Source organism: Metopolophium dirhodum, chromosome 9, assembly GCF_019925205.1.
Source record: "Metopolophium dirhodum isolate CAU chromosome 9, ASM1992520v1, whole genome shotgun sequence".
Lineage (NCBI taxonomy): Eukaryota > Metazoa > Arthropoda > Insecta > Hemiptera > Aphididae > Metopolophium > Metopolophium dirhodum.
In genome coordinates this window covers 2,018,972-2,042,119 of record NC_083568.1, presented here as the reverse complement: position 1 = coordinate 2,042,119, position 23,148 = coordinate 2,018,972, and the positions used below count along the sequence as shown (strand labels likewise).

At 27.6% G+C, this 23,148-nt stretch overlaps 2 protein-coding genes across 11 annotated transcripts in view; one reads left to right on the top strand and one right to left on the bottom strand.

Annotated features, from left to right (window-relative positions):
• Positions 1 to 23,148, bottom strand: part of LOC132953018 (protein sickie) — an 87,735-nt gene that overhangs the window by 18,816 nt on the left and 45,771 nt on the right. For 6 of the 10 annotated variants that reach the window (XM_061025558.1, XM_061025559.1, XM_061025561.1 and 3 more), the window contains 18 exons: positions 22,048 to 22,168; positions 21,853 to 21,974; positions 21,656 to 21,764; positions 21,427 to 21,583; positions 21,118 to 21,363; positions 20,899 to 21,058; positions 20,487 to 20,570; positions 20,280 to 20,385; positions 12,650 to 12,721; positions 12,222 to 12,297; positions 11,969 to 12,147; positions 11,774 to 11,898; positions 11,529 to 11,707; positions 11,234 to 11,447; positions 11,017 to 11,170; positions 10,858 to 10,884; positions 10,433 to 10,683; positions 10,207 to 10,367 (listed from right to left, as the gene is read on the bottom strand). In XM_061025558.1, coding sequence (XP_060881541.1) covers positions 10,207 to 10,367; positions 10,433 to 10,683; positions 10,858 to 10,884; positions 11,017 to 11,170; positions 11,234 to 11,447; positions 11,529 to 11,707; positions 11,774 to 11,898; positions 11,969 to 12,147; positions 12,222 to 12,297; positions 12,650 to 12,721; positions 20,280 to 20,385; positions 20,487 to 20,570; positions 20,899 to 21,058; positions 21,118 to 21,363; positions 21,427 to 21,583; positions 21,656 to 21,764; positions 21,853 to 21,974; positions 22,048 to 22,168 — 2,543 coding nt within the window. Of the gene's footprint in view, positions 1 to 10,206; positions 10,368 to 10,432; positions 10,684 to 10,857; positions 10,885 to 11,016; positions 11,171 to 11,233; positions 11,448 to 11,528; positions 11,708 to 11,773; positions 11,899 to 11,968; positions 12,148 to 12,221; positions 12,298 to 12,649; positions 12,722 to 20,279; positions 20,386 to 20,486; positions 20,571 to 20,898; positions 21,059 to 21,117; positions 21,364 to 21,426; positions 21,584 to 21,655; positions 21,765 to 21,852; positions 21,975 to 22,047; positions 22,169 to 22,357; positions 22,545 to 23,148 lie in introns of those variants that run through there. The other 4 variants (XM_061025560.1, XM_061025568.1, XM_061025566.1 and 1 more) reach the window with 3 other exon arrangements.
• LOC132953020 (nardilysin-like) lies at positions 4,931 to 8,893 on the top strand. The gene is given in 3 exon segments (XM_061025569.1): positions 4,931 to 6,373; positions 6,438 to 7,473; positions 7,475 to 8,893. Coding segments are annotated over 3 exon segments (2,976 nt in total). The 5' UTR covers positions 4,931 to 5,768; the 3' UTR covers positions 8,810 to 8,893.

Sequence of the window (23,148 nt, the reverse complement as noted above, 5' to 3'; positions counted from 1 at the left end):
CTCAAAGAGACCAAAAACTAAACGTAAGACAATAAGAAATTAGTAGTAGGTACCGCGTATAGGTATATAACTATATAAGTGTAATATTATGTCAGTCACGTTCTTCTCCTAAGATTGAGTTTAGAACAGAAGTCGAATATTCCATCAACACTATACACTAGCACCATACTACAATATTATATATGGGGGTAAAAAATAATAGCTTCATTATACTATACACACATGCATAAAACACGTTCGTATTATTATATAAACACCTGGCTATATCTGGTGAGTTAATAAATAACGTTTGAACCTTCACGGTCTGTCCATCATGAGCCAAAACAAGTCTAATTAGATAAAAACGTATTTGCGTAATTATAAGGTTTATGCCTCGAGGGAAAAATTTGAACATTAATCTACTTTTTTACATATCGATAGTGATGCTCTACTAGAGTAAATAACATAATAATTTTAGATACTGGCTAACATATAGCTATCTAAAAAGTTAAGGCAATCTGCTTTTACGGTTAGGTATATATGATATATCATAGAAGTATTCAAGTATAGAACAGTATAATACTATAATTAATAATCAACGAATTTAAATAGTAGCTATAGGTTAATCCAACCTGTTTATTGTATAATATCGTATTTGCTTGAGAAAAAATTATCATATTCGACGTATTTTATGTTTAATAAATAAATAAACAATCAGGATTAACTTGAAAATAAAAAAACAATTTAAATAAATTGTTTTCGATTGCTTATTAGTAATGGGTATCTACATACTGTAAAACGTATAAGGTATATATATAACTGTATAAAACTTAGTACGCACTTTGTTTTTTGAGTATTTTTACAAACAGTCTTATAAAAATAGGAACAGTAGGATAAATTATATGAGTGAATTTATAGTAAATTAAAGTCTATGTAAAGGTAAACAAATCAAGATTAATAAGAAAATCTTGGACTGATAATAATTAATCAATAATTTTTTATTGTATATCATGATTCATGACGTTCTGGCAAGGGTGGCGACGTGGAAGTTACCACCTGGGCCGTTGCGAATCGGGGCCAATTTCAAATATAGCAACATAGTAATAAATAATAAGTGAGTAATAAATAATTACTATATATATATTATAATTGGACTCCTCACCTCTGACCGTACTGCACGAAAAAAGATTTCACGTAGTTATCGAATAAGTGTGTTTGTATATAGGTCCATACTTTTATATAGGTATAACTTAGTAGGTAACTAATAACTATACTACCTGTTACCCATAACATTACTACTAACAATTAGTAACTAAATATTATATAAATAGTAGTAAAAAAATAACGAAAGTACATAATATGATCCTATATGGATATACATATAACATATATAATATATATAGATTATAGATACACGGATAATTATTTCTCTTTTAACGCGTTATACAACAATAATAATTAGTTCATGACTATATAATTTGCATTTTGCCCATAAAACCCCGAGATAAGTACCTATTATAATATATAATATAATATATTTTAAATACACGTAGCAGTATATTATAGTGCGTAATTGAATCCGATCAGCAGCGGTCTAGCTGCAGAGGATAATAGTAATGTATAACCGCATTAATTACACACAAAACAGCGCGTATATGACGCATGTGCGTTGTTTTTAAATTGTCTTTAATTATCGTTTCCATTCCCGTTATTAGGTGGTATATAATAATAATAATAATAATAATAATATAATACACAGTATCTTATGTAAAGAGTCGTGTGTTGTTCATAAAACGCATCGCCGGTTGAAATGCATACACACCGGCACGAGTGTACGGTAATTGCCCATTTACTATTGTCTTTTTAATACGTCTTATATCACATACAATATCCGTAATATAATATACGCGAGGTAACGGTCGTTATTATTTGCCGTTTATTATATATATTTTATTCTTATTAGTTATATTATGCACACTGCACAAGCGCACAATATACACGGTGTATCGCAAAAACCCGACGAGGCGTTTACGCCTATAAGTTTAGTATAAACAACACTCGAGATCTTCCCTACACACCTCCCTGTACAATATAATATATTTATTAGATAGGGTTATAAGGTCTCAAACTGGGAATCGTTCGAGTTTCGACGACTGTATAATATTATTACATTACTATCCGAGACCCGCAGTCGTATAATACCGCAGTGCAGAATAGTGCAGCAATAATATAGACAGTGACACACACACTACAGCAATAATAATAATAATAATAATAATAGACGGTCGCCGATTTGGTTTTGTCATTTTATTATTTCTTTTCCGCTATAGCACAAAACACGTCTTGTCTATAGCATATATACATATTATTATTATTATTGTAGCATGCCAATATTGGAGTGAAAAAAAAAATCGTCATCGCTATACAGATCATCATATAGCATGATGGTGAAGTAAGCACACGGGCGCGGCGACGAGTAGGCACGAGGGACGACGGAACTATATAGTAAATTGGCTTTGATTGACGGACACCACCGGTTACCGTTGCGACAATGGACGAATACGCAGTGCAGTTAGTACAGTTATGTACGACGTGTAATAATGTACATTTTTTTCCTCTTACCGAACGTTTCGTAATAATAATATGGAACGTTCACGTCGTTTACGGCTCAAGTATAATATAATACAATAATGCGTGTTTCAAATAATATTTTTACGGTTTCCAATTTTTTGTAGTGTGATTTTAATTGGAATTTAATAGTGCCACCGGAGCAGACTATATAAATAATATTATTATATGTACGGTCTAAACGAACCAGACAAAATAATGACAATACGATGTATAGAATACGACAACTATACCACCCTACGCCCGATGTATAATACATCGGCGACGAATCAATTGTGACATTATCTGGAGTCATTATATAAATATGGACACACTTATTAGTTATTATTATACGATGGTAGTTACTAGTTGATGATAATAATTATCGCATTATGTCCCGGAGACATAATATTCCGATGGTCTATAGATATATAATAACGATTTTTGTCTTGTTTGTATATATAATATATACATATATATATATCGAAAAACATCATTAATCATAATAACATTATGAAATATTAATAATTATTGTGATCCTGGTCCGGGTACATGATTTACGAAATTCGCGCTGTGTTCGGAATAGAACAAAATTTTAAGAACGGGACACCCACAAAAGGCATGTTTGATTTTCAACTCTGACGAGGTTTTTTTAACAAAAAAAATAACGGCGTAGAAACGGAAACCACACCCAGCAACCGAGAAGATATAGGTACCCTAATAAAATTATTCCCCTTTTGGCTTTTGGTATATCGCGTGTGATCGAATATGTGTTGCTATATACCTGTGACGCACATCATATCCATTATTATAATACGCCCTTTAACAAAAATATCCTACACCCTATCACAAAGATATACATGTCGAGAAAAGGGATGGGCAAGTATAATAATATATTATGTACAGTAATAATTTTGTTAATATTATTATAATAATATATTAATGATGTTTAAACAAACTCATATTTCATACATTTTTCAATAAATTATCGTAATTCGTAGTAAAATACATTTTAACGTAACCTGTAGTAGCTCCAATAATAGTCTATATATAGAGAACCATAGTAAGCAACACATCTGTTGCGGTTGTTGAGTTTACAAACATTAATATTAGATTATACCTACTAATATTTATTACTATACCTAATATAAGTTATAGCGCGTAGGTTACCTATACATATTACATATAGCGTATACCATTAAATACGATGTACGAGAGATGGGTTTTAAAAATTAAAAAGATAGTAACTATAGTGGACCATAAATATATAAAATATCCTGAGTACTAAAACTAAAGTATACCTTTTTTACTTTGGTGAATTTTGTAGCAGAAGGATTTCCGAGCGAACTCTAAAACTAAGCTAGATGGTTTACAACAACGACGAGTAACTGATATGCTAAAAAAAATGTTTAACCCGCCACTGGTTACGTTCTATATATTTTTATGTTGACGAATAAAATTAAGTAAATAATAATATAAAAGATGCCGGTGGAAAAACAATCGGTATGAAATATTGTATTTTAAAATAGGTTAAAATTACTTCAATATAATAAAATAATATCAAAAATCAATATAGACTATAATATAAAGGTGAAAAATCATAAAATTCTATATATTTGCTTGCACCTATCTTGTTGTTTTCAAATATGCAAAATACTATTGCATTTTAGTATAATGGGGATATTAGCAGAAAAATCTTTAATCATTTTGCAAAAAATGAAATATCAATAAATCATATTATACCTACTATTATTGTTATTTGCATAATAGTTTAATTATTATTTACTTTAGTTTTTGTAATAATGTCGTTACATGGTCGTTGTTTTTTTGATTTAAAAACCTACACATAATTTCGAATACAATATTTGCTTGAATTGATTAATTTCTGTGGTGGAAAAAAGTAAAAGGAATTTCAGTTTGCAGATATTAAAGTGTTAAAATATTCCATTGATTTAAATAAATACCAGAAATATCGAAAACGTGGCGATGGTAAAATGTCGATGATTACCTTAGGTATCTGTGATAAAACGTATAGGTATAGACATTTTTGTAATACGTTTTCATGATTGTTTGTTTGTAATGTACTAATGTCTGTAAGTGTATAAGTACTTTCTAGGAATTATTAAAGGGGACTCTGTATTCCACAACAGTTGTAGACATTTCTTTAAGTTTAATGTTCAATTAATGTTCAATATTATTGATCTTCAGACCCTCGGCAGACGATTTAAAAATCGACGGACATTTGTTAGAATTTATTATAAGGTACACATTAAGTAGCCCCCTAGGCCCTAATAAATCCTAATGACCACTGTCGACACTTATTATAATAGTAGTATGTATTTGTATGGCTCCTCATTAAAGGAAAAGTATATGATCTTTATCAAAAAAGTAGCTGTTGTAGGCTGTAGATCACGAGCTAAGATATACTTAGTTATATATATTTATTGTATCTTAGTTCGTGCTGTATAGCAGTTGACGGACCATTATATTGGTAATAGGATCAAAAACTATACGCCGATACCTACCTATTTACCATGATATATAATTATTACTATAGGGCGATAATAATTGCAATTTTTCTTTTTGAAACTTTTACTAATATGTATTTATGTTATCACTTATTTATTTTAAATCATCGACCATTCGACCGTAATTATAAATTATTAAAATAATATGATATGATGCTGTGTATTTATTGATTGTTATTTTTATTTCCAGTGCTTCAATAAGAAAAAAAATAGACAAGGGATGGGGACAGTTGGGTCCCGTGATAAGAATTGGGCCTCATGATAAGAAATTATAGCTGATAATCTTAATCAAGAGTTTAAAAATGTTGGTACCACTGTAATATATTGTATATACTGTAGTATATTGAGGCTACACTGGCTCTGCCTCGAGCCGCAATCCCGCAAATCAAACTATTGATTTCTTATCAGAATTATTTTTTCTTATGGTTTTAACTTTTAAACTAGATTTTACAAAATCACATACCTAATGCTTCTAGTTTTAGAATAATGTTTTAATAAATAAATTATTGTATTTACTACATAAGTAAAGAAATATCTGAGTAAACTGAGTGAATTTATTATTAGTATCTCAGATTTTTTTTTTATTCTACTATTCTTCTGTTACCTAGTCAAACAAAATATATTTTATTTATTAAACAATATAGAGTAAGTATCATGGCTAATGTAGAGAAGATTATACGCAAAGGTTTAAGTAATAAAAAAGATTATTTGTTGCATAAATTAAAAAATGGTATGAAATGCATGTTAATCAGTCAGCCAGACAATGGATGTAAAACTACTACAAATATCAAGCCTGAGCTCACAGCTAGAATGTCTGTTACTAGTACAGATGAAAATGATGATTCATTGACTGACGAGTCCTATTCTAGTGATGAAGAAGAAACACAAAAAGAAACTAGTGACTCATTTGCAATGTCCTTGTGTGTTCATAATGGCAGTTTTAGCGATCCTGTTGATGCACAAGGACTGGCACATTTATTGGAACACATGGTATCAATGGGGAGCAAACGTTACCCAGCAGATAATCATTTCGATCGATTTTTGTATCGAAAAGCCGGCTATTCAAATGCTGAAACTGGATGTGAATACACAAATTACCATTTTGAAGTGCCCATGGAATATTCTGAAGAAGCGTCAGATATTTTTGCTAGTATGTTTCAGGCACCTAAATTAGCAAAAGAATCTATAGATAAAGAAAAGCAAGTTGTAGATTCAGAATTTCAAATGGCTATTTCAGATGATGATAGTCGTATACAGAGGTTTGTACAATAATAATAAATAATTTAACTAAACACAATTTATAATTTTAAAATTTTGTATTAGATTAATATCAATATGTGCTGATAAAGAAAATCCAGCAGGACAATTTTTTTGGGGAAATTTGGATAGTCTAAATCATGAACATTTGAGTGAAATGGTCGTGGATTTTTGGAAAAATCATTACTCAGCCAGCCGCATGACTCTGGCGGTTCAAAGTAAACAATCAACACATGACATGGTTGAGTGGATTGATAATTTGTTTAGTGAAGTACCAACAGATAATCTCCCACCACCAGTATTTAAAATTAGTCAAGATCCATTCTGTCCAGACCTTTTTCACAAAATCTTCAAAATTATATCAGTAAGTTCTACTAAAAATATAATATTTACTTGGTATTTACCACCAATTATTGAGCTTTATAAAATTAAACCATTAGAATACATTGCGTGGATAGTAGGTCACGAGGGTAAAGGAACACTGATTAATTATTTGAGGAAGTTAAACTATGCAATGGAACTAGAAGCTGGAGTTGAAGACGACTTTTATAGTAATAGTATTTATAGTTTATTTTCCATAACGATTGAACTGACAGATTTAGGTTTACAAAATGTTAATGAAATTATTGAACTGACTTTTAGTTATTTGAAATTAATCAAAGAAAAAGGAATATCTGAAGAAATTTTTAATCAAATTCAAATTTTGGCAGAAAATGACTTTAATTTTGCTGAAAATAAAACAGCAATAAATCATGTAAAAGAACTTTCTCAAAACATGTTGTGGTATGATGAAGAAGATTATATATGTGGTCCGGCATTACTTTATGAATATTCACCAGAAACAATTGCAAAGTTTTTAAACTTACTAACAGTAGACCGTGTTGCAATTTTTATACTGGCTAAAGAATTTGATAACTCAGATGTATTTATAAAGGACCCAATCTTTGGGACAAAATATTTAGCTGAAAGTTTAACAGAAGAATTAGAAAGTAAACTGTCATCTATTACACCTCACTCGTGTTTTAAAATTCACAGTGATAATCAATATTTAACCAAAAACTTTTCAATTTTATCCCAAAATACAGACACCAAATATCCAGAAAAAAATATTTGAAAACGATCATATTGAATTGTGGTACAAACAAGATAACCATTTTAAACTACCCAAAAGCTATATCATGTTTTATTTTATTGCTCAGCTACCTTCAAAATCATTGGATAACTATATGTGTATGGATTTGTTTTTTGATTCTATTGTGTTTTTATTAAATGAAGAGACATATCCAGCAGTAATGGCTCAACTCAATTACAGCATTAGAGTATTTATAACTGGCTTTGAATTGGCATTTAATGGTTTTAATGAGAAACTTCCCTTACTTATAGACATCGTAATAAATTGTTTAAACAACTATGCGAGCTTGATGACTGAGGAAATATTTACCATGATAAAGTCTAAAGCTATCAATAGACTTAAAAATAATCAATATGATTTAGATTATGTTCCATCTGATTTAAAAAATAGTTTGATTCAAGACCCTGATTGGTACTTAGACAAAAGACTAAAATATTTAGAAACATTGGAATACAAACAAATTCTTACATTTTATGAACAACTCAACAATTTATATTGTAGGTCATTAATACAAGGAAATATAAGTCAGACTCAAGCTATTAATGTTTCAAAAAAAGTTGTAAGTATGTTAAATTACCAGCCTTTAGCCAAAGAATGTTTTCCAACTGTGTTGATAAAACGGCTCAATCAAGGTGATTTTAGAGTGAAAATGGCAAACTATAATCCAAAAGATAACAACTCGATGGCTTATAAATATTATCAGTTTGATAAAAATGAAATCAAAGATTCTGTAAAGTATCATGTGTTACAGTCAATGATGGAAGAATCGGCATTTGATGAATTACGAACAAAACAATGTTTAGGCTATGATGTACAACTAAATGTAACAGCTACTTACCACCATTATGGATTTTATTTTAAGGTGGCACATCAAAAAGATAAATTTGAAACACAACATGTATTTAATAGAATGGACGAATTTTTGAAACAGTTTTGGGAAAACTTTAACGATCCAGATGAAGTCGATAAAGTTAAAGATGCATTAATTGCATTAAAAGAAGCACCCGATGATTGTTTAGGACAAGAATTTAATAGAAATATAAATGAAATTTTGGAAGGACGTTTCAAATTTAATAGATTAGAATTAGAAATAGAAGCACTGAAGAATATGACATATGATGATGTTAAAAATCTTAAACAAGGGTTTTTAAATGGTCGTTCATTCAGTGTTGAAATTATTGGTCATAGTAATACAGACAATTTGAACGATGAAAGTCCACCTAAAAAAATGTGTCTGGAAGAAAATGAAAATTGTATGTATATTGATAATGTTGAAGAATTTAAAAGCAGTTTAAAACCCTTTTAACAAAACTATTATTATAAATACTTCATGTTTGTTGTGTTTCTGTGAAATATTACTAATACAATTATAAACTTTTATTTTATTTTATTTGTATATATTAGTATTTTTTTTAACTTATTAACATATAATTGAAAACCATATCAGTTTATTTTATTATGAATATCTTACATTACCCATCCTTAACCCCTAAAACTTTATGAATTTTTTTTTTTTAATATTCATTACTATGGTTAGATAAATTGCGAACGATAAATAAAGTAATAAGGAGATATAAAATTTAAAAACAAGTGGGGAAGTGGGTGTCGCTCTGCTGTAAAGTAGGTTATAATTGAGTCACTGTAATGGATTGTGTTAAATTTGAATTCAATGATATATTATCATTGTATAAGAAAAACGATCCTGAGCGAAGACGGTCAGTCGGTCTATGATATTACTAAGTATATTTGATGATATAATTGTGAATAAAGTATTTATAGATAACCTATTTACGTGGAACTTTGTTTTAAATTTTCAATCCTTCGTTATAAAAGTTGAACATTTTATACATTTTTAACTACAAAATAAATTTTAAATTTGTCAGAATTTGAATATTTAAATGCTTGTAAAAATAATTATGTCTGTATTTTTAATATTTTTCAACTGCTATAGTAACAATATATCAATAATGTTAAATTTTTACAGTTTACTCTATGTTTTGACCCAACAAATACAATTGTATTGACAGTTAAAGAAAAAAAAAACTAAAAATGTCCGTAAACAATTTAAAACAAATCCAAATATTTTGAAAATTTAATTGTGTATAGAAAATGTTAATATAAACAACCAGTGAAAATTTCATGTATATACGGTCATTTATTTTAGGGTTACACCAAAAAATAAAACCGTTTTACGTAAAAATTCCCGTTTTTCCTGACGCTTTTTAAAACTATTCGGAATTTTGACCTCTCAAATGCACCAACTAGATTCACTTTTCCATCAAACAAAAACTACTGAAGAAAATCAAAGCAGTTTCGATGCCCCAAATGGTGTTACACACAAAAAAAAAACCACATCATTGTAAAATCAACTCAGAATCTAAAATGGTGTATAAAAACATTTAAAATTCTAAAAAATTATTTCAAGCACTGGCTCAAGTTTGAATACAACTAAGATAAACTAAAATAGTATCCTCAAATAAATATTGGAATATATTTTGTGTTAAATTAAATGTTTATAATTGAAATATAAATATAATAATATGTCCTTTTGCATATTAACATAAACGATATTTATGGTTGACAGCATATTGACCAAAATCATATTTTCTATTGTTTTACTATTAATATTTGTATGAAACATAGTAAAAATATCAAAAATCTTACAGAAAAACTAGGCATAAAAAAAATAAACTTATTACTTACATTTGTTGATAATTGACTCGTTAATGTATGAACTTTATCTTGTGCTTCACTTAAATCTCTTCTCAAACGCCTGACTTCTTGTGCATGCTTTTCATCTGCTCCCATTCCACTATACAAAGATGATGATCCCGTTGATATCAGACTCAAAGCTGATCCGTGTGCTGAAAATAAATACAAGCATATAGATTTCTTTAAAGCTCAAACATTTATTTATATATACACTTACCATCATCATCTTTTGTATTGATTTTACTCATTATAGAAGCAGCATATGGTGATGAAATCACTGATCTATGGTTCGGTTGAGGAGATTGATAATTATAACGACTAACTGGTGTTGGGCTAGTTGGTTGTGATGCATGGGGATAAGTGCGATGTTCAGACCGATTAGAAGATGCATAAGGTATACTGTAGTATGAATCTGGATCATCTGAACGTTGCAACATAGACGGATATAGTTTTTCTGACTTTGTTGATCTAAAAGAATAATTTAAATAATAATTGTTCAAAAATAAATAAAATATATCATTTATAATTTATTAGTGATCGTAATAAGCTAAAATAATATTCCTCAGAAGTGAAAAACTGAAAAGCAACAACCGTGTAAAAATATTCAATATTGAAAGTGCAATTTTTTGGCTATTTGCCTACCTTGGAAATGTCCGATCTCTTAGGTAGCTGCAAATAAATTGACAGCATTAAATTTCCCCAAAATTATTCATTTAGCCATAGGTAATGTATTAAAAATTAATATTAATAAATAATTAATTTTTTTAATATAGTATATCACAAAACAATTATAACACAAACCTGATGCTGTTGCTCCTTGATATTCTATTTGCCTGGTTAGGTGATGGGCTAGTATTTGGAGATGCAGAAGTCATTAATCTTGAATGGGTTAAACTTGCTCTATGATGTAGTTGTGCAGGAAGTGATTCAATGCTTTCAGCTTCAATCATACCTCCTATAAGAATTAAATTGTGAAATTATTTTACATTCTCCTTTTAATAATACAAATTATAGGTACCTATAGCACCAGTCCTAGAAGGCAGAGAAGCTGTATAGTGGGGTGGAACAGGACTGTGTCTCATCCATGTTCCATATGGGCTACCAATTTTAGCTTCTTGTTCAGATTGATTTGCCATAAGTCGTTCCCTGACACTTTGTGACAGTTGAGTAGCACTTGGACCACTTACTGAGTATGTCTTCATATCAGTTTGAGTACCGCCGGAAACTTTCACCTTAAATTTAAGTTATATTCTTACTATACATACAATTTAGTTTACATAAAATATAAATATGTAAATGTTATTTTTAATTACTTTAGTCCTAGGAACAGCTGAAACTTGGGCTGTTCTTGGGTCACCTTTACCATTGGAGCTGGATGTGGATCGTTTAACATAACCAAAGCTTTGAGGGACACTACCTCGAGCTTTAGTTTTGTCACTCCTGGACTTTCTTTCCATATAGTCCATGCTATGCAAGTCTTCACGAGATCCATCTTAATAATATATTTCCAATATTTTAATAATCAATAGTTTTGGTTATATTAAAGTTTCTTTATTACCAGTTGATCGTTTTTTATCAGTTCGTCTTGGACTTTGTTTGTCCCGTACTCTTTCAAAATCATTTGATCTAATTTGTTCTGCATTTTTGCCAGCTTCAATATACTTCTTCCATTGTGAAGATTGCCTAATATGAAATTAAAAGCATTAATAATACAATTAAATATTGAAGGAAAAAACTTTTTAATTAAATATACCTTAAGCTTGAATTATTTAACTCGGTTTGCTGTCCGCTGTCTGACTTCTTGACATGGTTACGTGTAACTACTTTATAAACAGGGGCTACAGGTGTAGGTTCTGGAGGGCTAGTTGGAGGACTAACATCAGGGCCAAGACTTGATGAGCCCCCGTCTGGGCCCACATTGAATCGGTTCAGCTAAAAAAAAAATAATAGAATTATTGTATTATTATACAATTATATTATTTATTAAAAATATGTCATCTTTATACCTTGATTTGTTGTTTGATTGCCAATTGATTATTTGAATCATTTATATTTGCATCAAGTCCATCAATTGAAATAACTCTATCATAAAAAAGTAAAACAAATAATTTAATGATACATATTATATATATATGAAATTTAAATACATAATTAATTTAAATTAATAAACATACTATTATACAATAAAAAAAAATGTGTAATTTTTAATAATTTCTATACCTATGAAATACTTTATAATTTTATTTGAAATTTAACACTTAAAATACTAGATAAGTTATACAGACAAATAAAATATAGTTTTAAACAATTTTCTTGAAATGGTATTAAAATAAAAATGTGATCAATATAGCTTGTTATTTTATTTAAAACTGGTCTATGATGAGTACCTAATAAATTATATTTATTTTAAATGAAAGAAACAATATTATCTTACCCATGTTTTAAATGATTATTTAATGGTACAGTTTGTTTGGTGTTATTAATTGAACTTTGATATCTTAAAGATCTATAACACACAGTTAGAACTTAGAATATTGTTGTTTAAAAATAATCTATATATATCAATATTTAAAAGTCTACCTTTAAACTATTATTTATACATTTTGAATGATTACGGGGTAGATTTTTAGTACTCGACTAGTGTAGTAAAATCACAACCATAAAATATAATTTAAACGGATTCGGATGGAAATTGCGGTTAAATTAAAATAACCAAAAGGTAGGTGGGCGCATTTAAATGTTATCTAACACACTACGCAACGACGACGATCACTAATCCAAAACGATTTACAACTACAACAGCAGTGCAGGCTGTTTACCCACTACTGTGGACTGTGGTTTAAGCCTTAGGGGTGTGTAGTTGTCAAATCCCGTTCTTGCGTATATCGACACTCATGCAGACAGTGCACAACGGTGCCTTTGTGCGCCATCTACCGTGTAGGACCGACAACTATAAGAGAAGGCGGATTGTTTACAATTCAGCTCACAAAAGGCATTGTGCCGTTTGTAGATAAAAATATCCCGAGCGCAGCATTTTCGTTTTTGTATGCAATTTTATTGTTGAAAAATGTTTAACGTAATAATATTGAAAACGAAAGATCGATAGAATGACACATTGTTGTGTGCCGCGGCGGCTGTGTTCGTCAGTCGTCACTGCATTTGTGTCCAAGCAGTGGAAAGTACACGGTCGCCAACGTTAGGAAGGGTTGCGGGTGTTGTTCAAGGTCTGGTGAAGGGTGGGGTGGACTGAGGAAATATAATCGATGAAGCCTAAAGGGGAATTCATCCCACCCGCGTGATCGCGAACAAAATTTAATGTTATTAAATGTTAACGTTTGACCAATTACTGTTATAAATTAGATATTATTATTAAAGTATTAATGCATTATGCAGACATATTGCGTATAGCCGTATAGGTAATTAAAACCAGCGAGAAACAAAGGTTGAAAAAAATAATCCTATTCCATTGTTAAAAAAAGATACTTTTTACAATAATGTGTGTACGCTTTATATTACATACGATTTGTGTTTGGAAAATTAATTAAGTTCAACATTAATACCAAAGTTCTAATTTGATTGTTGGAATAGAAATTGACATCATTTTACCATTAGGGAATAAATGTACAAATTAAAAACGATTTTTGATTCTGAGTGGTTCAATGAAAAACGTACCTATTGGCTATTGTTATTGCAAAGATGTGTTTACTAGAAACAGTAAATATGCATTAACTTTGAGGGTAGTTTATGGTAAAAAATTGGATCAAGTTGATACTTCCAAAAAAAAATTCGAAAAAATAGATTTTTTTTTGTATAATTATATAATTAATAACCATAGAGACTTGAATTTTTCACTAAATCTTTAAACTAGGTAGTATTTTCTAGATTTGTTATAAATTTCAAAATAATTTGACTATTTTTGTGTTATTTATAGTTATTTTTTTTTTAGTTCAAACTAACCCTAACGTGTAAACGTATTAGTAAATTCATTAATAGAAAAGCAAATTACTAATACCTAAGTAAAATCGATATAAATATAAAATAAAAGTCTGACAGATGCTTCAATCCTCAATTTTGAATATTTAACTAAGTTCAAAGTTGACACTAGTGTCAAAAAGGGGAAATTCCAAGACTTTTCATAATAATCGGGAATAACAAACAAAAACATCGGGGAAACAAGAGTATTTACGCAACACCAGTTTTCAACAATACCAATTTAGTTTTTTGTAGTACCTAATTTGAAAGGACTAAATAATAAGCGTATAGAGACTTGACATTTTCATAAAATATAAAAGATTTTTCTTGAAATTATAAGTTTCAAAAGATTTTGGTTTTTTTGAGATATTCATGGAAACTTTTTAGTTTTTTTCTATTTATAATATTATAATACAATAGTGTTGTTATTGTTGGTCAAAAAGTTTTGAAAACATACAAGGTTCTTTATAAGTAATTCTTACAGGTAGTTACACCATTAAAAATATAAAATAATTAATAAATACATATTCACAATTATTTTTTAAGCGTCTGAACTATGAAATTTGATGTACGGCGTATATTATGATTTTCTTTATCCAATGAAATTTTCAATATATATAGATTCTGTACATCATTTTAAGTTATTTATACCACAAACCTATTCACACAAGTACACAACAATTCTACAGTACACAGTACGCGCGAGTGTCGCGTAATTGGCGCATTGACCTGTAAGTTATAACTTAAATGCGATGTTTTTATCGAAAATTAGTCCAACTTCAAGTTTCAACGTATAGTGAATTAAGAAAAAAATGTAAATAATATTACCTGATATAAAATACATAAACTATTGTAAGAAATAAATTATATCATCTATCGCAGTTCGGTCAGAATCATTTTTTAGAACCTATAGGTAATAGGTATACCGTATACAGTTATTTATCATTGAATTTAAATTTAAACATCCATTCACTGACACATACTGAAATGACAATTTAGGTACCTACACTCCCAACCTATTACACATCTTAAGCGAGTCTTTCAGTTTTAAAAATTAAATTATGAGTAGGTAAAAGCTGCCAGCGGTTGTTTTATAATTATATATTTTTGGGTTCCTACACAAAAATTCATATTCGAATTTAAAACACGTGTATAACATATAACCTGCATTACTACAGTCGACCGATATATACGCTTAATTACAGTAAATCGGATACCTATTTAGTTTCTTAACATTTTATTTTGTAATACGTACATATTTAAGTCATAAGTACAAATGTACAATGATAGGTATATATAATAGTATATATCAGTATATCACCTGATCATATTATATACCTATATAATTTGTATGGCAGTGATGCAGTATTAAATTCTGGTTTAGGATAGTATTTAATTAAATAAGTTAATAATTGTTTTATACTATATACCTACGGGCTACGTTACTATGGTTTATCAGCATATTATTATTATTATATATACAATATATACTATATACATATTTAATTTTGTTACGCATGGGCTGTTTATGAAAGATGACTCATTCAAAGAGGGAGTTCAATTACACCCTTTTCACGCACACGTCCTGTCCATAAAAAAAGTATAAAAAAAAAAATATATCGGAAAAGCAAAAAACGAAATGTACTTACACATCTAAAATTTCGAAATCAATAAATCCTACACACATAATTTAAATATTATATTATGTTTAATAATAATGTTATTAATGATAAATAATCTTCACTACTATTAAAAATAATTTTTTTATTGCGATTGTATAGTTTTAATTATTTTTTGGTTAAATATGTTGTAATATTTTGTACTTCTCTTGACATTTTTTAAGGAAATGATTTTACTGCTTATTTATAAAAATATCATTTGAAAATAATAAAGTCTAAAACACGTTGTACGATTGTACCAGTAGCGTAATTTGGGGGATAGCAAAAGTACAAAATTTGCAACCCCTGAAATTTCCATATTTAAGGTTTTTTTGTTAGTAAAACAATTAGATTAGGTTATAGGTAGTTTTTATTTAGTTATGAAAAAAAAAATTTTAATAAATGGAAAAATTCAAATTATATTCTTCTATCAATTCTTCAATAATGAAAATAAAATTAAGTAGATTTATAATGTATTTTATATCAATAGAATATAATAATATGATTATACTAAAACATTGTTGGTTTATAGGTAAAATACGACATTTTATTTTATTTTATATTATACGTATATGTATTAAATGTTGTATTTGAGTATGGTATAATGTTTTGTATCATACCGTATTATACACATTTCATACGATATAAAAAAAATTCTAAATAAAAGATATGCAATTTTGAAATTACATATAAAATTTAAACTTGCAGATTACTCAAAATTCATGTTTTTACAACATTTGATATTCACTCGATTTCTCATGTAACGATTTTGCTATTTTGTTGTTATTCAAAAACGAATAACTGTAGATACATGACAATTTTACTGAATGTTTATATTTTCATTTTCTATACACCATACAGTTTTGAAAATATTTTGACTCTTTTTGAGCTGTTTACGGACATTGTCAGTTTTCAATTTTTTTAGTTTTTTTTTCTATAAATATCAATAAAATTTTATTTGTAGGGGAAAAAAGCGTGAAAATTTAATGCAAGGCTCCTGATATATTGTTACAATAGCAGTTAAAAAATATTAAAAATACATAGGCACACATTTTTTTTATAAGCATTTAAAGTTCAAATTTTGCGGATTTTTTTGTGACAATCTACTTCATAAAAACCTGTTTGTTTTACATTTAAAAAATGATTTAAACGTTTTCAGTATTACATCGACATAGTAAAATGTTACTCTCCAAGTCCCGAAATAATGAAAGTTTCAGACAACCTGCAAAGCCATGGAATTGACTATTGAGTATCCAGATCGTCAAAAATCACAATTTTGTATCAACAGACTAATGTTTTGTTTTTTGGAAACAGGTAAATTCCGTTGTCCTATAGTTGTAATATTGTAGTTAAAATATTTTTGAACAGCTTCACCAATAATTTACAATTAAAATTAAAAAATCGCTTTCCAATCGATATTTGTTAAATTATGCAATTCATGTTTTGCCTTTTGCTAACATAATTTGGTATTACTCTAACAACAAATTAATTTGTTCAATTTATATTCAATTTTAATATTTATTTTTTTTTTAAATATCGTCAAGAAAAAAATCAAAAAAATGGAAATTTAAAAACAAAACTGCATAAACAATTATTTAAAAAAAAAATTGATTCTTCTACTATTCAATTATAATTTTAATAGTTATTAGTTTATTACTGTAAAAAAAAAACTGCAATTAAATAATATATTGATTTGTCAAGGAGATAATAATCGTGATTCGGGACTTATCACTTATCAGACACACTCTACACCAAACTAATAAACTATAATTTATTATTTTGTTTATTATTTATAATCCGTATTTATTTATTTATTTCTACTATTACTGTTATTTTATGAATTAAATTCAAATTAATTTTGGATGTTTTGTGCAATTTTGTTTAATTTGGATGTTGGATAGCGATTTCATAAAAAATATTATAATATGTATTTTAGTGCAATAAATTCAGTCTTATTTATAAGTACATATATCAATTTATGAAAATAACAATGAATCAATCATTGCTAACTTATAAAGGCTATTCACCCAATCCCATTTTATAGATGTCTCAAAGACATGTGAAAAATTAATCATAAAGAGGACACTACTCATGTAATAATATGTATTGTCATTTTTCACTGTCTGGCCCACACTCTACCATGGGCAATATACCTACTAAAAAAAAATCACTCTGAGTAATTTTATTGTGGAAAACTAAATTTGTCTATATTCCAAAACTATACCTATTGACAGAAATCATATGAGTTTAGAATTGCAATAACTTAATAAATTATAAAATTATTTATCAAGTTTTAAATAATGATAAAAAAAATATTCCAAAACCTCATAGTTCTCTTATATCACCCACATAAAAATTGAGAATTTTTGCTATAAAATTAAAATTGTAAAAGGATTCATTTATTTTAAAAGAGAATTAGTATAAACACTGAACAGTATCCTAACTCTTAAGAACTTCTAATGCATATCTAACAAATCATCTAATAAATGGTAACTAATCATCTAATAAACATCTAATAAATGGTAACTAAATGTTACCTTTAAAGTATATTTTTTGAACAGTTTTTTTTTTATTTTTATTATTATTGTTACCTATCATTATTTTATTTTGCAATTCATCATACCAAACTATAGTTAAGATCAAATAAATAAATAAATATATTATAAATTATAATGGGATAATATTACAAACAAGTAACAACCATTACTGAAAAGTCATTGTCTGCATACTATCATATTTAAATTATGAAAAAAAAAGTATATCCAGAATATATCTATGTTAACAAGCGTACAAAATATATTTTATTCTATTATGTAATATAATAATTGTATCATTTTAAGTATTAGTGTTATGACATTTGTATTACGGTTATTATATTCTTTGAATAGTTAGTTATAATTGACCTTTGAAAATAAATTAAAACATGTACTGAACTTATAGGATACTTTCAGTACTATCAGTTTTAAGGTTATTAAATTTAGGTAAAACTAGTTGCAGATCATAATATATTAAAATTAATCATTGGTGATTCTAAAGAGAAGAAGTTCTCATACTTTCAATGTTGAATTAATTACAATTCATTAAAATGTTTAACATATAGGGCTCTGTCTGTTCTTTTGATATATAATAACAATAATACTAAGCATTGGTAATATAGTAATTGAAGTATTAAGTAAAATTAAATTTATTACAGAAATTTGTCTTGGAGTATTTTTAATGTTACGTTGGCAAAAATGAATTTATATAAATCTATTGATGCATTTTTTTCTAAAAAGTTTTAAAAGGAAATTAACATCTGGGTTCTTTCATTACTTAGGCAGAAGACTACTAGCTTTTAAAAATTAAAAATTGCACGCATGTTATACAATTTAAAATTTACTTTTTAATTATAAATAAATTGTATTATTTTTAAATGAAATAAAATGTATTTATTGTCATTCTTATAATATGTTTATAAATGTAATAATAAGAACAGTTGTAATTTATCATTCATGTAACATTTTAGAAATAGTCTAACCTTTTTAGTTTAAGTAGGTTATAATATTAATGGAATATTACATTAAAAAAATTACAATATTCTATAAATAAAAAGGTAATATAATGATTTATAAGTACTTCAAACCATAATTAATATTGATATGAAATTTTAAATTATTTAAAAAATATTAGTAATACATTTTTTAAATTTTATTTTGAATACATTAATAAAATTTAAACACACTTGTACATATTACTCAAATGGTCATTATGCAATCATCCAATATAAATATGTTGAAACTATTAGTATTAGCCCTAATCATTACAGTTAAATACCTAAATACCTTTATAGCTATAAAACTTTCCTTAAATTACTTCACTTTAATTAAAGAATATATAATTTGTACACGTACAAATTAGAATTTGAAACTTTTTGTATAAATTATAATTTTTATTCAAATATGTATACATTTTATACTATACAAATGAAAACAAAATGTATTCAGTAATCAAATATCAATTTGAAATAGTTTGTATAGCAGAGAGTAATATAATATCTTATATTTTTATAAAACTCAAGTTTACTCTAATTTGACCAAGATAAAATGTATACGGTATACCTTACTATTATTGTTCACAAGTACGCAACAAAAGGGCGCTAGATTTTGATATATTGTTCAATTATTGCTATTTAATTTTCACAGTTCAAGCATTTATGTGGTTGAGTCAATAGTCAATATTATAGGTACACTATTACTAAATACTAGGTATATTTTATATTTACATTTATCCTTGTAATTAATGTATTTTAAAAAATAACTTTTATCTATATAGTCATATAGAAATATTTTTGATTAAACAATTGTCAATTACTTAATTACCAACAAAAATAAGAATTTAATTATAACAATAAAATACAATTGTTTTTGAAAATGGTCTTAATTTTTCTATACTTACTTTGAATCATTGTATGCTGGTCCTTCAGACATGTAACCTGGATCTGTAGCTAGAATTTGTCGCGACTGAATATCATACTGAAGAATATCACCGTCCGATACATAACCTATGAGAAAAACTAGTATTAATATCAATTGTTCATTTTTTCCTTACAATAACAACAATAGTTATGACTTTCTATTAGAAATAAATCAATTGTAATTTTACCTGAAGATTGTTGTCCATAATCAGAATCTGCAGAAATGCGTTTTTCTTGAAAATTTCCATTTATACAGTTATTTTGAGTTACTCCTATATAAAACAAATATTATAACTATTAGAAGTGTTAAATTTATGGTATATCAACATTCATCAGTAATATTTATACTTTGGGATATAGAACATTATCATACCTATATGGTGAACCAATAGTTACTTATTTTTAAAAGTGATTATTGTATTATAACATTAGGGGTCATATAATTGGGAGTTTTCCAAAATACATACTTTTTAGTTTTATTAAATTCTTTTTAAAATATGATTATTGGTACATTAAAGGTTATTGTACACTTTTAAAATTATGATAAGTTTGTGAACATTAATTTTTAGTTTTTATGTGTTGACAATATCATTCCAATACCTAAATCTGATGGTATAGTCCGGTGTTGGGGTACAATAATTGATCTTTTGTATCCTCTTAATAACGGTTCCATCGGTTTTACATTTAATGCTGGATCGTCTTCTTCTGTAAATGAGCTTTGCTTGTCATGTTTTAATTCATTCAGAATTAAACTAGAAGTCTAAAATTATTAAATATAATTAAACTAACTTGTAATTTAAATTTGTTTTTAGAACTTACATTTTCACATTTTTTAGGTTCATTACATATATCAAGTGGTTTTACATTATTTTTTTCTAATGGGTCATCAACTTTTTTAAGTTCAGAATTTATCTGTTGCATTGGAGCTACACAGTGTGTGGGTTTTGTCATTCCTTTGACAGTGGCTACTGGTTTTGGAATTCCAGTACCGCTGAGTCTAGATTGACTCTGGGATAATTCCATTGTGGATGAACTAATTAAGTCTTCTTTATCTGAATTTAATATCTATTAAAAAATAATAATAATTAAAACCATTGACAAAGTACCTAAATATGTCTCTATATTTACCTCAAAACTTTTCCTTTGTTGATTTTCACATTTAGGAGGTGTAGATGATTTAATACTAATTTTAGAAAGGCGTGATTCAGATGGTACAGGTGGTCGTACAATTTTTTTTCTTAATACTGGTTTTGGCACTTCTATGGAATTTTCTTTTTTTTCTAGGCTATAACAAATACATTAAAACTATATTAAAAACTTTTTTTTTATATATATATTTTTAGAAAATTTAACATACCTAAGCACTGGTTTTGGTTCATTTGAAAGACTATTTGATGAATCACTACGTTCTGAACGAGCAGAACTAAAACCACTCGAGCTAGAAGTTCTTTTAGTACTACTGATTACTAAAAAACATACAATTTATAATATATTAGGTTTATTGTTGAAAATATTATATAAATATAGGTATAATATGTATTATTTATTAATAACCTTGTTTGTTGGATTTTTCCTTTTGATTTGAAGCTTTTAACTTTTCCAACAACGCACTGTTTTTTTGTGCTGAACTGTATGGGCTAGCAATGTTAGTTTTGACAAGCATTCCATTTTTTTGACTGAAAAATAATAATGTACAAGTCAACATTTATTTAAGAGTAAATTATTATCATAGACTTATTATATTTTTACTTTGTGTTTTTAGGTGAAGCAACTGGTGTCCTAATGATATTTTTTGGTGATGGTATAAACGTGTGGGGACTAGTTGATCTGGAACTACTATTTGATGTGCACTTGATTCCAGTGTATGGACCTAAAAAAATTGTCATTAAATATTAAAAGTTATATAAAATTCAATGTAAAAATATTCATTAAAAAACCAATTTAATATTATCACAGATTAAATAAGTTTTATTTAATCTGTGATATTATTTTGATCAGTATAGGAGGTAGGAAATATATTTATTAAATAAAAAAAAATAAAACAAATGTATGATATTACATTGTATATTAGTATCATGAAAATAATAAGTTTTTATTATGTTAGTGATTTTTTTTCTAGGAAAGACGGTAATAATTACTAATAAATATAAAAATTAAAACATTGACATAGTACGGCACTGCGGCCAAGCACAACTTCAACGCCGACACAGTTGTAGACTGTAGTACGGTACACATGTCACGGGCTGCAGCCTACAGACTACAGGCGAAGCAGATAAGAACTGGAAACTCGAGTGAAACGTTTGATAAGAATTGGAAACGCAAGAGAAACGTGTGATAAGAATGCAACAGGCGTAAGGCATATTATTATGCATTGGATGACGTCATTTGTAGGAAATGTGGGAAGGGTGTGGACGACTGGACTAAACTGAAGGCGGGTAATATAATTATGATTACCATTGAAATATAACAATGGAAGAAAGGGTGACTTGAACTTCAAAGTGAACTAGAAAACATAATGACATAACGTGGGTTGTAGGTATAATTTTATTCAATTAGTATTTAAATATGTTGTTTTTGGAATATTGTTAATTTTAAAATATAATTTATACATTGTGTATACAATCAACATTATATTTTGAAACGTGTTTGAGTGTTTCCCTAATTATTGAACTTTTGAATTCACAGATTGAATACTATTCTTACCTCGACTTTAAAAAAGTCGTGCGTGGACATTTTTCAATCAAAAGTTTTACTTATTTGTGTATGTTTCCGGTTAAAGCGTACGTATAACAATGTATTACAATATATTATAATATAAAATTTTATCAAGATGAATTTAGAACACGTTAC